This window comes from Chlorocebus sabaeus, chromosome 27 (assembly GCF_047675955.1).
Source record: "Chlorocebus sabaeus isolate Y175 chromosome 27, mChlSab1.0.hap1, whole genome shotgun sequence".
Classification (NCBI taxonomy): domain Eukaryota; kingdom Metazoa; phylum Chordata; class Mammalia; order Primates; family Cercopithecidae; genus Chlorocebus; species Chlorocebus sabaeus.
In genome coordinates this window covers 28,556,569-28,571,622 of record NC_132930.1, presented here as the reverse complement: position 1 = coordinate 28,571,622, position 15,054 = coordinate 28,556,569, and the positions used below count along the sequence as shown (strand labels likewise).

The window sequence follows — 15,054 nt, the reverse complement described above, 5'->3', positions numbered from 1 at the left end:
AGACAATAGAAAATTCCACTCAGGACAATGAAAGGCAGTCATCTTTACAACGGCCTCTTTCCATTCATTTCCTTAGTGAAATAAATTTGTGTGTCTGCTTCATGACATCAATGAATACTTTTAGATACAATGAAGACCTTTATCGCCAATGTGTGCTGAGTACTCTTCTAATAGAGTCAAAATGGCTCCAGGTTTGAATGCGTTCTAATGTGCAAACAAAGCCTTCTTTTTGTTCATTCACCCAGTAAACATTTGCTGAGCACCTACTATGGGTCAGGTCTTGTGCTGGTCCCTGGATAAGCACCAGTGAACCAACTACTATAGTTCTTACGCTTGTAGAGCTTGGAGTCCAGGGAGAGCTTACAGGTCAGAGATAGTAAATAGGAAATCACAAAGTTTCATAGGCAGCATGGAATTTTAGTAAGGACCTGATATGGTTTAGTTGTATCCCCACCCAAATCTTGAAGTATAGCTCCCATAATTCTCATCTGTCGTGGGAGGGACCGGGTAGGAGGTAACTGAATCACGAGGGTGGGTCTTTCCCGAGCTGTTCTTGCGATAGTGAATAACTTTCACAAGATCTGATGGTTTTATAAAGGGGAGTTCCCCTGCACATGCTCTCTCTTGCCTGCTGCCACGAAAGACATGACTTTGCTCTTCCTTTGCCTGCCACCATGATTGTGAGGTCTCCTCAGCCATGTGGAACTGTGGGTCAATTAAACCTCTTTCCTTTTATCAACTACCCAGTCTAAGGTATGTCTTTATTAGCAGCATGAAAACAGAATAATACAGGTACAGGGACAGAATCTCTGAAACAGTAACGATAAAGTGAGACCTGCAAGGTAACTGGGAGTCAGCCACATGACTGAGAACACAGAGGAGCTATCTTCTAAACATGGATGGAGTTGATCTGAGACCCATTATCTAACTTCTTGTAGGCAGTTTGTTTACAGATGTGTAGTAAATAGCCTCAAACAAAAATATATCACACAGATGAAAGGTAATTTCATCAATAACACTAACATAATAGTGGTAACAGGTAACCGCTATTGAACAGTTAGTATATGCCTGGTACTCTTGAGATGCATGAGTCATTTAATCCTCTCAACGATTCTTACATACACACATTTCAAACTGGATCACAGGTATACAATATTGAATTAATCATAAGCCACAGTATCATGACACAGTCTAATGGGTGGGCCCAGCACAACCTGCCTTTATTTAATTAGTTACTATTAACAGTATAAGTACCCAAGAATCTACCAGCAAGACACAAGGTAGGACCCTGTCAATAACCTGTATCTAATCATATGACCCCCTCAGCAGAGGTAACTATGCCCCTATTATATCCTCTGTATCATCACCCTACATCCTCTGTTCATCACTCCCTTGCTTTCTGTTTTATAGTTTTATTGCACCTGTTTTTTGTTAAAAGTGAGCTGTTTATTTTAGTGATTTTTACCTTTAAAAAAAAAAACATGGTGAATGTTAATTTATAGGACTTACTTTTCACCTCTTCACTTAAAACTAATTTGTGCTACTCTGCATTGCTATAATTCATTGCTTCTGACTCTGGTATAATACCATAGGGTCTGTTTGTTCACTCTCTCTGTGTTGGGTATTTGGGTTGCTTCCAGGTTTTTGATATTGTGTATAGTGCTGCAATGAATATTCATATCCATGCTCATAACTCATGTGCACACAGGCAAGGTTACTCTCTGAGTACAGGAGTGGGCCTGCTGGGTTCCAGGGTACATGAACACGTAATCATAGAAGGCAACGCCTCGCAGGGGACGCCCACTTACATTCCCACCAACTATGTAAAAGGATCCTGTGGGTCCACATGTTCATCAAGACTTGGCACTGTCAGGCTTAATTTTTGCTGACGGAAAAGGCATAAAATGGTAACTAATCGTCCTCATTGGCATCTCCATGACCCCCATATGCTGTTGAACGTTTCTGCACACATGTGCGGAACCTGTGTGTTCGCTCTTCTACAACATGCTCGTCCATTCTCCTGCTACTTTTTCTTCTGACTTGTTGTGGTGTTCTCACTGACTTAGTTACTGATATATTTTTTACTCGAATGCTGTTAGTTGTATGGATTGCGAATATATTCCTCCAATTTGTAACTTATCTTTTCAGCTTTTTTAAGGACTCTTGATAAACACAAGTTCTTATTTTTAGTCAAAATTACTTTTTTTCTAGTGAATGCCTTTCACTGTCTTATTGGCCTTCCTTATCTTAAGGTCTCCAACATTTTTTTAAAGGATTTTAAGATTTTGGCTTGGATATGTAAGTCTTTAAACCACCTGGAGTTGACTTTTTTTTAATGTGGCATGAGGTACAGACCCAGTTTAATCTTTTTCCAAATGGATTTTCTCCAGCTCCATTTACTGAATGGTGGTCTCTCTTCCCCAGCTGACAAGGCACGTCCCTTCTGCTGTATGTCAAAGTTCCTGTGGGTCTGCCTCTGGACTCTATTCTATCCCATTGGCCAATTTATCTCTGCCTACCGCTAATACCACATTGGTTTCATTTCCATAGCCTCATAAACCCTGATGACTAGAAGACAGTCTTCCGGCTCTGCTCCTCTTTTTCATTAGTGTCTTGTCTTTCTTTGGCCATTTATTTTCACATAAATTTAAAAATCATCTTATTGAGTTTCATAAAAAATTCTACAGATTAATCTGAAAAGGAATTGCCATATCACTGATATTAAGTCTTCCTATCCTTTGACCTATTATATCTTTCCATTTATTTACGTCTTCTTTCATACATATTTTAATTTTACCCATAAATCTTGAACATCTTTCATTATTTCTAGGTACTTGATAGTCTTTGACACTATGTAAATGCTACCTTCTCATTATGTTCTCATAGTCGTATTTCTGCATACTAGCAGTCGCTCTTTGCTAAACTTTCCTATTCATTCTAATAACTTGTGTAAATTACTTTAGTTTTTTAACATAAATAATCACATCATCCAACAACTTGATTATCATTCCTAATTTATAGGTGAGAAAACTGAGACACAGAAGGATTGCACATTAAAATCAACATCTCAAAGAGATACCTGCACTCTTGCGTTCCCTGAAGCATTAATCTCAGTAGCCAAGAGACAGAAACAACTTGTATATCCATCAACAACAAACAGATAAAAAAATGTGGTCTCTGCATACAATGGAATATTATCCAGCCATAAAAAAGAGGAAAATCGTATTCACTAACATAGATGAACCTTGAAACAGTATGCTAAATGAAATAAGTCAGTCAAAGAAAGACAAATACTGCATGATTCCACTTATATGAGGTATCTGAAGTAGTCAAACGCATAGAAGAGAATGGTGATTGCCATAAGATTGGGGGAGAAGAAAAAAGGGGTTGTTATTCAATGCATACTGAGTTTCAATCATACACAATGATTGTGCTTACAGGTGACAATACTGTACTGTACAGTAATAATTATTTGTTTACAGAGATCACATGTATTTTTTTAATTATACTTTTAAAAGAAAAAAAAAAGAAAAAAAAGGGTTAAACAGATCACCCATAGAAACACAGCCGATAAATGGTAAACTGAAATCCAAATCCAGGCAGCCTGAACTTTCAATTACTACGTTATACTTCTTGCTATCATGCATGTGAAAAACAATACACAAACACAGAAATAAAATTTTACATATTTTCTATTCATAGATTGAAGAATTTCCATTTTTATATTTATGCTGCAAGAAAACTGTTCATTAAGGCTACATATGTAATAACTTATTGGAAACTAAGAGTAAGATATTTTTTAATTCTTCATATTTACCTAACCTAGTGTCATTTTTATATCTTTATGATTAACTTTTTCTAATTGTTACATTTTCGTCAACATATAAAATCATTTTTAAAGTTCTACTATCAGAAAATGTCACTTCTCTTTCAGCCAAAGTCAGTATTTCATAAATTTTAAAAATAAATAATAGGCATTGTAATAACAGCCATAACGTGTAACACTAAATTCCCAATGATAAAGGGATGAGCTGTTTAAGTTATATATTCAGTTGCAAAATGGTAATTTAAAAGAGGAAAGTATACTGGCAAATTGTTTGTGATAGACATTAAATTTAACTTTAATCAGCTAAAGAAAAGGTGTTAAAGAATGATTTTTTCTTTTTATAGTTAATGAAATTATTTTCTAATACCAGTAATTTTTTCCATTTCGGTTTTTCACTCTGACTTACTGCTTGGCAGACGCTGGCATTCCTGGTCTGGGTTATTCCTCCCACAAAGACCACACAGGTTAGGAAAATATGAAAGCACAAGTTCACAAGCATGTGCCAGCTCTTGAGGCTGATTCTAATCAAACTGTTTTAAAAAGAGAGAAAATATTAATATTCAGGCTAGTACATATGAAGGAGGAAACTATGATGTTCATCTTAAGTTAATTCCAACTTCATCAAAGGCAAAAGTTAAATATTCGATATTTAAACACTTTATTTTACAAATATATACTACCAGACACACACACACACACACACGCACAGATCTGAGAAATCATTTAACCTGAACTAGTTTCTTAACATTTAACTTTACGCACTTAAAAACAAAAAGCCATTTATAGAACCGCTGCATCCACTAAATGCTAAAGAAATTCTCCACAATAAGAAACGCATGGGCTTTTGTTACTATGATGTCTTAAGATGACTGGATTACCTGCTTGGCTACCTAGAGATTTCTGTAACATGCCAACGGGTCTTTTTTTGACCCACTGGCACAGGTCTAAATACTCAATGCATTTCCTCCTGAAGTTCCATAATAAAATGCTGAAGTCTTTCTTTTTTAGATATATCAAAATCTCCTTTTGTTTCTTAACTAAATGTCAAGAGATGCCATATACTTCTAGCTTAAACAGGAAAACACATTCTAGCAAAACGTTTTGTAAGGTGAATGTCTGCTTAGCAAATCCTTTTAGTTCATTATTTCCTACCACAAAATAAAAGTTTCTATAGCTTTGCCTCCAATTAACAAAAAACATATGCCATGCTTAAATGCCACAAGCTTTCTTAAAAATGCCATCTATAAAATAAAGAATATCATAGTAGGCAAAAAGTCATAAAATAATAGTAATAATACAGTCTGATACCTAGAGAGACCCCTTTAGGTAACTCTGCAGGTAAGAAACTTCTGCTTCACTTTACATCCTATTGCCCCTGTGACCCACCCCACAGTCTGCAATACATATTTCCCATATTCTTTTCTAGATACAAACCCAGCAAACTGACTGGATGCTGTAAAAACTGAATTTATCATCTCAAATACTAATTATTTATGTCTCTAATGGCACAAAATGAATAAGGCATGTATATATTCTAAAGTAATCATCCTTACTTTGGAAATACAGGATGATAACAAACTCAATTTTATTCTAATTAAATGTGAAATAAAGTCCTTCAAATCAAAGTCCACAGATCTATTTTGTCGAGATGTATTTCTTACCTGTGATGGTATATGTAACTGACAATGACGGCTAAGAGACATAAGAGGAGAATGATAGCAGTAGTATAAACCACAGGATGCAGGAGGCTGGCCGCCTGGGTGTATAGTTCAGATCCCGTCAAATCCTGAGGGCAAAAAGAAAGATTCATTCTAGCAGCACTTCTCTCCACATTTAACTGCTGAGATTTTTTTGAGTGACAAAAACACATCAATAAACAAAAACTCTGGCCCTTATGTCTCTTTATTTTATTCAGACTAATGTTTCACGCTATTTTCCTAACACTTTGCTTTCCTAACTTCTGTTGTGTTAACTGCTTACGGCATACCCTCGTTTTACACTGGACCACCTACTTTATCAATTGAAATGTTGACTCTGCTATGAGGGTAAAAGAGAAATCAGCCCCCTACATTTGGGCAATTCAGAAAGCATAACCAGACTTCATCCTTTTCAATGCCCTTTATGCCCAGTTATCACTCTGCATATTCATTAGCTGATCAGACACAATGAGAGCAGTATCTCTGAGGCTATGAAGCCCAAAGACACCTCTCTATCCATGGTCAAGTTCAACTTCAAGTTCCCCAAATATAAATGGACCAAACACTGCAAAGGGCATTGGAGACATAACGATAAGACATGGTTCCTGTCCCTGAAGAGGTGAAAAATCACAGGGGTCTACAATCGGATCGTAACAATGTTTGAAGAAGATAAGTAAAGCACAATTATGGCAGCAAAGAGGAAGAACCCTGTAAGAGCTCAAAAATCAATAAATGGCTGAACACAGTGGCTCGCACCTGTAATCCCAGCACTTTAGGAGGCTGAGGTGGGTAGAAGGCTTGAGCTCAGGAGTTCGAGACCACCCTGGGCAACACCGGGAGATCGCATCTCTACAAAACATATATTTTTTAAAATTAGCCAGGCCTACTGGTGTGCACATATAGTCCCAGCTACTCGGTAGGCTGAGGTGGGAGGATCACTTGAGTCCAGGAGGTCAAGGCTGCAGTGAGACAAGATAGTACCAATGCACTCCAGCCTGGGCCACACAGTGAGACCCTTTCTCCAAAGAAAAATAATTTTAAAAAATAAATAAGCAATAACAGCACATCACTTATAGAACATTTACAGGCATTGACTCTGAACAATCCAGGCACTGACTGTGTCCAGCACCATAACTGTAGGAGGAAGTATGTTATTAGCCCCATTTTATATGTTATAAAACTGGGGCACAGGAAAGTTATGTGCCTTAAGGATTAGATTCAAAGGAGCTTGGCTGCCAGGTCCGTGCTCCCAAACACAATGCAGACACTGCTTCTCTGAAATGCAACAATTGAAATCTTAATGCTACTCTCTTATAAAGACCAAAGCAAGTTGGAAAGACACGTCCATCCTGGCCACCATGCCAGATAACTGGGGTTGTAAGAGTCAAAGCTGTAGGTTTACCAGATCCCTTCACTAAATTCTCTTTCTGCACTGACTCTTAAAGCTAAAAAGTGACTACTGAATAAGGGAAGGAGCCCACAGTGGATAAAACTCCAATTGGGAAGCTCTTATTAATAAAATATCTGAAACAAAAAAGCTAGATTTAAAAAAAAGGGAAGCGAATAAGTGACAACCAGACAAGGAAATGGAAGATGACCTCAACAGAGTAGGAAGGGAAGGGGCAAATTTTCCCAGAGAAGGATCAGAAGTTCAAAATCCACAATCACAGATCTAAAAAGACGGTATGAGGATGCCTAACAAACCCCTCACCTTATCAAATGCTGAACAGTTAATGACAAAAATCACAGCAACAGGGAAGTAGAGATGAGAACACAGGAAACTGAATTCCAGCTAGACTACTCAACTATACAACGACGAGCCTCCAACTTACAATTCACCCATTTACTTGACAAATACTGAGTGTCCACCATGGCCAGGCACAGTGCCAAGTAATGGATATACAGGGATAGACACAAGACAGCTCCAGCCCTTGGAGGCCCTGCAGTCTGTAAATTAAGTACACAAAAGGGAAAAGACCAGAGAAAAGCCTATTAGGACCAATTCTGAGCAATCTGCCTTTGTGAGATGCCCATAACACTAGCCTGTAATCATGGCCTCAAAATAGTTGCATTCTGTTAAAAGTCCAGAATATCAGCAGGGAAATTCAAAGAAATGTTGGAATAATGAAAACCAGTTAGATGCTAGTGAGAATAGACATATTTTCCTCCAATTTCAATGAAAAGCTTCTATTCCAGTACAGAACTAATAACTGAGGATAAACTTTCAATATCTAGTTTAGCTTTCTCATCTCCTTTTGTGCACTGCCTGCTTTAGATTACTGCAGGAGATGTTCAGTAACACGCTGCCACTTACCAGTTATAAGACTTGGGGCAATTACCTCACTATAAAACAGAGACTCCTCTAATCATCTCAAGGGGGTTGGAAAAGGGGTAGAAGCAAGGCGGTAAAAGTGCCAAGGACTATGGTCCTTGGCAGAGAGTAACTATATGGGGAGCTGGATATCATCGAAAAAAACATTCGACTAAGAGCCAATTTAGTTCTCAAAATATACTCTATATGGCATTCAAGTATAAAAGAAATCAGTTATTTTTGGCCAGGCACAGTGACTCATGCCTATAATTTCAGAGTTTTGAGGGGCCCAAGGCAGGAGGATTGCTTGAGGCCAGGAGCTTGAAACCAGCCTGAGCAACATAGTAAGATCCCACTTCTCCAAAAAAATAAAAACAAAAACATTAACTGGGCATGTTGGCACGCGCCTGTAACCCCAGCTACTTGGGAGGCTGAGGTGGGAAGATCACTCGAGCCAGGGAGTTTGAGGCTGCAGTGAGCTGAGACTGCGCCACTGCACTCCAGCCTGGGCGACAGAGGGAGACCCTGTTTCTAAAAATAATTAACAATAAAATTAAAATAAAAAGAAATTGCTATTTTTCAAAAGTCAAACTAATGTGACACAGAATGAAAGAAACTAGATGTTGAAACAGAAGGCAACAATGACCGAACAAAGGCATGAGTACCTCTGTCACTGGTCATACAGGGCACTGCTTCCACAGGGGCATTTTTTTCTCAACATGTTTTTGTTGATATATAATAATTGTATATATTTATGGCACACATGTAATATTTTGGTCTATACATATAATGTGTAATGACCAAATCAAATTGGGAAATATGAAATATGCAATAAATATGCAATAGATTATTGATAACTATAGTCACCCTGCCATGTTATCAAACACCAGAATTTATTCCTTTTATCTGTACTTCGGTACTCATTAACCAACCTTACTTCACCCCCTCTTCCTAGACCCTTCCCTTCCCAGCCTCTGGTATTTTCCATTCTCCTTTCTATCTCCATAAGATCAACATTTTCAGCTACCACATATGAGTGAAAACATGCACTGTTTGTCATTCTGTACCTGGCTTACTTCACTTAACGAAATAACTTCCAGGCTCATCCATGTTGCTGCAAATGACAAGATTTCATCCTTTTTTTATGACTGACTAGTACTCCTCGGTGTATATATATACCACATTTTCTTTACCCATTCCTCTGTTGATGGAACAGAGGAAGGGACACTTAGGTTGACTGTATATCTTGGCTATCATGAATAGTGCTGCAGTAAATGTGAGCACAAGTATCTCTTCAATACACTGATTTCCTTTCTTTTGAATATATACTCAGCAGGGAAACTGCTGGATCATACGGTGGCTCTATTTTAGTTTTTTAAGAAACTTACAAACTATTTTCTGTAATTGTTGCACTCATTTACATTCCCATCAACAATGTATAAGAGATCTCTTCTCCACATTCTGTTATTTTTTGTCTTTTTGACACAAACCATTTAACTGGGGTAAGATATCTTATTGTGGTTTTGATTTGTATTTTCCTGATGACTAGCAATGGTGAAATTTTTTCATACACCTGTTGGTCATCTATATGTCTTCTTTTCAGGATATCTAGTCTGATAGTTTGCCCATTTCTTAAATCAAAAAATTTTTGTATGTTGAGTTGTTTCAGTTCCTTATTATTCTGTTATTAATCCCACAGGAGCATTTTTGACCTGCCCAAATGCAAACAGGTTTCCTGCTGAAGAATGAACCTAAGGAAAAGTATAGTATAAAGGGCCAGACAGTAAATATTGTAGACTTTGGGGGCCAAGAGGCAAATCCAAGCTATTATGCAGGTAATATTAACCGTATAAAACAGAACTACTGAAAAATTTAAAAGCTATTATTAGCTTTCCCACCTTTAAAAAAATCTGGCTAGATTGGGCAATCCAAAAGAATATAAAAATATTTATGGCAATTGAGAATTTTAGAATACCAGGACAGTAAACAAGCTAAAGCTCTACAATGAGAGAGAGAAAGCAGAAACCTGAATCAAATTATTTTCAATTATGGTAGTAAATAAATACAAGCTTTATGATAATAACGAAAACATTACTAAACACACTATATAAAAATGGTAGTATGAGAAACCTTTGAGTAGAAAAAGTAAAACTGTTGCTCACATTTGCAACACAGTAATAAATAAAATGGAAAATGACTCTGCCCTCCGGCACCCACATGACCAGAGTCCATCACTGAACAATAATCTTAGTTACTCTTCTACTCGGTACAAACTTTAATAACTAAGCCAGGAAGTGAAAAATAAAGTTCTCCACAGAAGTTAGCTGAACGAATGCAGAGAAATTAAACATCAAAAGTGTGTTAAAAATCACAAAGATGATCATTACTAAGGACTCAAATCAAAGGAAAAAGTTTTTAAAACTGTTTACTTGACAGAGATTCATATAATTACAATTGTTACTTCAGGCCTGAGAATTATTGAATATAAAATCAGTAGAAGTTTTCCATAATTATCACTATATCAATAAGAATAATTAAAATAAGCAATTGTCTAAATTCACCAGGATCTGAACAATGGAAAGGAATCCAAAGAAAATATATCAGGGCATCCTGTGTGTCAGGGTATAAAGCATTATAATAAGAGTTTACCATTAAAATTTTAAAAAAGATCTGAAATCAGAAATGTAAAAAAACAAATAAAAATTTAAAAAGAGGACTATGACTTACATCTATGTTGCTTTTTCCCACTAAGGAACAAAGAATACAAATTTAAAGATTTTATTCCCCCTACCTCACATCATCAACAAAAAATCAATTCCAGTCAAATTATGGAACTAAATATAAAAGGTAAAACATATTAAAGTTTCTTGAAGAAAACAAAAAAGAAGATCTTCATAATCTTGGGGTACAAAAAGATTTCTTAAACAGCATTAACTAAAACAACAACACAACGACGAAGAAACTGTACTTCAGAAAAATTAAGAAACTGTCTTCATAAAAAGACAATATTGAGGAAAAAAGGCATGAACCAGGAGAAGATATACACAACACTTAAATCCAACAGGGAGCTCACATTCAGAAGCCATATTAAGAAGTCCTATACATAATAAAAAAAAAATGAAAGACAATAAAATTAAAAATAGGCAAGACTTGAGCAAGGAACGTCAGGAAAAGAGGATACCCAAACTGCCAATATAAAGCTAAAGAAGTGCTCAACATCAATAGTGCCCAGAGAAATGCAAATTAAAACTAGAATGATCTATCACAATACTAGAAGACTAAAACTGAAGACTGACAATTCCCAGCATGGCAAAAATGTGGAGCACCTGGAACTCTCATTACCATCGAGACCACAAACCAATATAACAACTTTGGTCAACTGCATGGAATTAGCTACTTAAAGCTAAACACATGGAAAGCTTACAACCCAGCAATTTCACTCCTGAGTGTACATGTCCATCATAAAACATATACATGAGTACTCACAGCAGCTTTTTCTTTACACCCAAAACCTAGAAACAGAAATGGCTATCAATGATAAAATGAACAAACTTTGGCATATTGATACAATGGACTACTACACAGCAATGGGAAAGAATAAACTGCTGCTAAATGCAAAAACGAAGATAAATCCCATCCCTGTAATGATAGGAAAGAAACCAGACACGGGGGCGGAGCAAGATGGCCGAATAGGAACAGCTCCAGTCTCCAACTCCCAGCGCGAGCGACACAGAAGACCGGCGATTTCTGCATTTTCAACTGAGGTACTGGGTTCATCTCACTGGGGAGTGCCAGACGATCGGTGCTGGTCAGCTGCTGCAGCCCGACCAGCGAGAGCTGAAGCAGGGCGAGGCATTGCCTCACCTGGAAAGCGCAAGGGGGAAGGGAATCCCTTTTCCTAGCCAGGGGAACTGAGACACACAACACCTGGAAAATCGGGTAACTCCCACCCCAATACTGCGCTTTAAGCAGACAGGCACACCAGGAGATCATATCCCACACCTGGCCGGGACTGTCCCACACCCACGGAGCCTCCCTCATTGCTAGCACAGCAGTCTGTGATCTACCGGCAAGGCAGCAGCGAGGCTGGGGGAGGGGCGCCCGCCATTGCTGAGGCTTAAGTAGGTAAACAAAGCTGCTGGGAAGCTCGAACTGGGTGGAGCTCACAGCAGCTCAAGGAAACCTGCCTGTCTCTGTAGACTCCACCTCTGGGGACAGGGCACAGTAAATAATAACAAACGCAGCAGCTCTGCAGACGCAAACGACTCTGTCTGACAGCTTTGAAGAGAGCAGTGGATCTCCCAACACGGAGGTTGAGATCTGAGAAGGGACAGACTCCCTGCTCAAGTGGGTCCCTGACCCCTGAGTAGCCTAACTGGGAGACATCCCCCACTAGGGGCAGTCTGACACCCCACACCTCACAGGGTGGAGTACACCCCTGAGAGGAAGATTCCAAAGCAAGAATCAGACAGGTACACTCGCTGTTCAGAAATATTCTATCTTCTGCAGCCTCTGCTGCTGATACCCAGGCAAACAGGGTCTGGAGTGGACCTCAGGCAATCTCCTACAGCTACAACCTACAGCTGAGGATCCTGACTGTTAGAAGGAAAGCTATCAAACAGGAAGGACACCTACACCAAAACCCCATCAGTACATCACCATCATCAAAGACCAGAGGCAGATAAAACCACAAAGATGGGGAAAAAGCAGGGCAGAAAAGCTGGAAATTCAAAAAATAAGAGCGCATCTCCCCCGGCAAAGGAGCGCAGCTCATCGCCAGCAACGGATCAAAGCTGGACGGAGAATGACTTCGACGAGATGAGAGAAGAAGGCTTCAGTCCATCAAATTTCTCAGAGCTAAAGGAGGAATTACATACCCAGCGCAAAGAAACTAAAAATCTTGAAAAAAAAGTGGAAGAATTGATGGCTAGAGTAATTAATGCAGAGAAGCTCACAAATGAAATGAAAGAGACGAAAACCATGGCACGAGAAATACGTGACAAATGCACAAGCTTCAGTAACCGTCTCGATCAACTGGAAGAAAGAATGTCAGCGATGGAGGATCAAATGAATGAAATGAAGCGAGAAGAGAAACCAAAAGAAAAAAGAAGAAAAAGAAATGAACAAAGCCTGCAAGAAGTATGGGATTATGTAAAAAGACCAAATCTACGTCTGATTGGGGTGCCTGAAAGTGACGGGGAAAATGGAACCAAGTTGGAAAACACTCTTCAGGATATCATCCAGGAGAACTTCCCCAACCTAGTAGGGCAGGCCAACATTCAAATCCAGGAAATACGGAGAACGCCACAAAGATACTCCTCGAGAAGAGCAACTCCAAGACACATAATTGCCAGATTCACCAAAGTTGAAATGAAGGAAAAAATCTTAAGGGCAGCCAGAGAGAAAGGTCGGGTTACCCACAAAGGGAAGCCCATCAGACTAACAGCAGATCTCTCAGCAGAAACTCTTCAAGCCAGAAGAGAATGGGGGCCAATATTCAACATTCTTAAAGAAAAGAATTTTAAACCCAGAATTTTATATCCAGCCAAACTAAGTTTCATAAGTGAAGGAGAAATAAAATCCTTTACAGATAAGCAAATGCTTAGAGATTTTGTCACCACTAGGCCTGCCTTACAAGAGACCCTGAAGGAAGCACTAAACATGGAAAGGAACAACTGGTACCAGCCATTGCAAAAACATGCCAAAATGTAAAGACCATCAAGGCTAGGAAGAAACTGCATCAACTAACGAGCAAAATAACCAGTTAATATCATAATGGCAGGATCAAGTTCACACATAACAATCTTAACCTTAAATGTAAATGGACTAAATGCTCCAATTAAAAGACACAGACTGGCAAACTGGATAAAGAGTCAAGACCCATCAGTCTGCTGTATTCAGGAGACCCATCTCACACGCAGAGACATACATAGGCTCAAAATAAAGGGATGGAGGAAGATTTACCAAGCAAATGGAGAACAAAAAAAAGCGGGGGTTGCAATACTAGTCTCTGATAAAACAGACTTTAAACCATCAAAGATCAAAAGAGACAAAGAAGGCCATTACATAATGGTAAAGGGATCAATTCAACAGGAAGAGCTAACTATCCTAAATATATATGCACCCAATACAGGAGCACCCAGATTCATAAAGCAAGTCCTTAGAGACTTACAAAGAGACTTAGACTCCCATACAATAATAATGGGAGACTTCAACACTCCACTGTCAACATTAGACAGATCAACGAGACAGAAAGTTAACAAGGATATCCAGGAATTGAACTCATCTCTGCAGCAAGCAGACCTAATAGACATCTATAGAACTCTCCACCCCAAATCAACAGAATATACATTCTTCTCAGCACCACATCGTACTTACTCCAAAATTGACCACGTAATCGAAAGTAAAGCACTCCTCAGCAAATGTGCAAGAACAGAAATTATAACAAACTGTCTCTCAGACCACAGTGCAATCAAATTAGAACTCAGGACTAAGAAACTCAATCAAAACCGCTCAACTACATGGAAACTGAACAACCTGCTCCTGAATGACTACTGGGTACATAACGAAATGAAGGCAGAAATAAAGATGTTCTTTGAAACCAATGAGAACAAAGATACAACATACCAGAATCTCTGGGACACATTTAAAGCAGTGTGTAGAGGGAAATTTATAGCACTAAATGCCCACAAGAGAAAGCAGGAAAGATCTAAAATTGACACTCTAACATCGCAATTAAAAGAACTAGAGAAGCAAGAGCAAACACATTCGAAAGCTAGCAGAAGGCAAGAAATAACTAAGATCAGAGCAGAACTGAAGGAGATAGAGACACAAAAAACCCTCCAAAAAATCAATGAATCCAGGAGTTGGTTTTTTGAAAAGATCAACAAAATTGACAGACCACTAGCAAGACTAATAAAGAAGAAAAGAGAGAAGAATCAAATCGACGCAATTAAAAATGATAAAGGGGATATCACCACCGACCCCACAGAAATACAAACTACCATCAGAGAATACTATAAACACCTCTACGCAAATAAACTGGAAAATCTAGAAGAAATGGATAATTTCCTGGACACTTACACTCTTCCAAGACTAAACCAGGAAGAAGTTGAATCCCTGAATAGACCAATAGTAGGCTCTGAAATTGAGGCAATAATTAATAGCCTACCAACCAAAAAAAGTCCAGGACCAGATGGATTCACAGCTGAATTCTACCA

General features: G+C 38.4%; 1 protein-coding gene across 2 annotated transcripts in view; it reads right to left on the bottom strand.

Annotated features, from left to right (window-relative positions):
* Nucleotides 1–15,054, bottom strand: part of ADGRA3 (adhesion G protein-coupled receptor A3) — a 135,396-nt gene that overhangs the window by 9,888 nt on the left and 110,454 nt on the right. For both annotated transcript variants that reach the window (XM_008017754.3, XM_073012491.1), the window contains 2 exons: nt 5,488–5,612; nt 4,233–4,356 (listed from right to left, as the gene is read on the bottom strand). In XM_008017754.3, the coding sequence (XP_008015945.2) occupies nt 4,233–4,356; nt 5,488–5,612 (249 nt within the window). The remainder of the gene's footprint in view (nt 1–4,232; nt 4,357–5,487; nt 5,613–15,054) is intronic.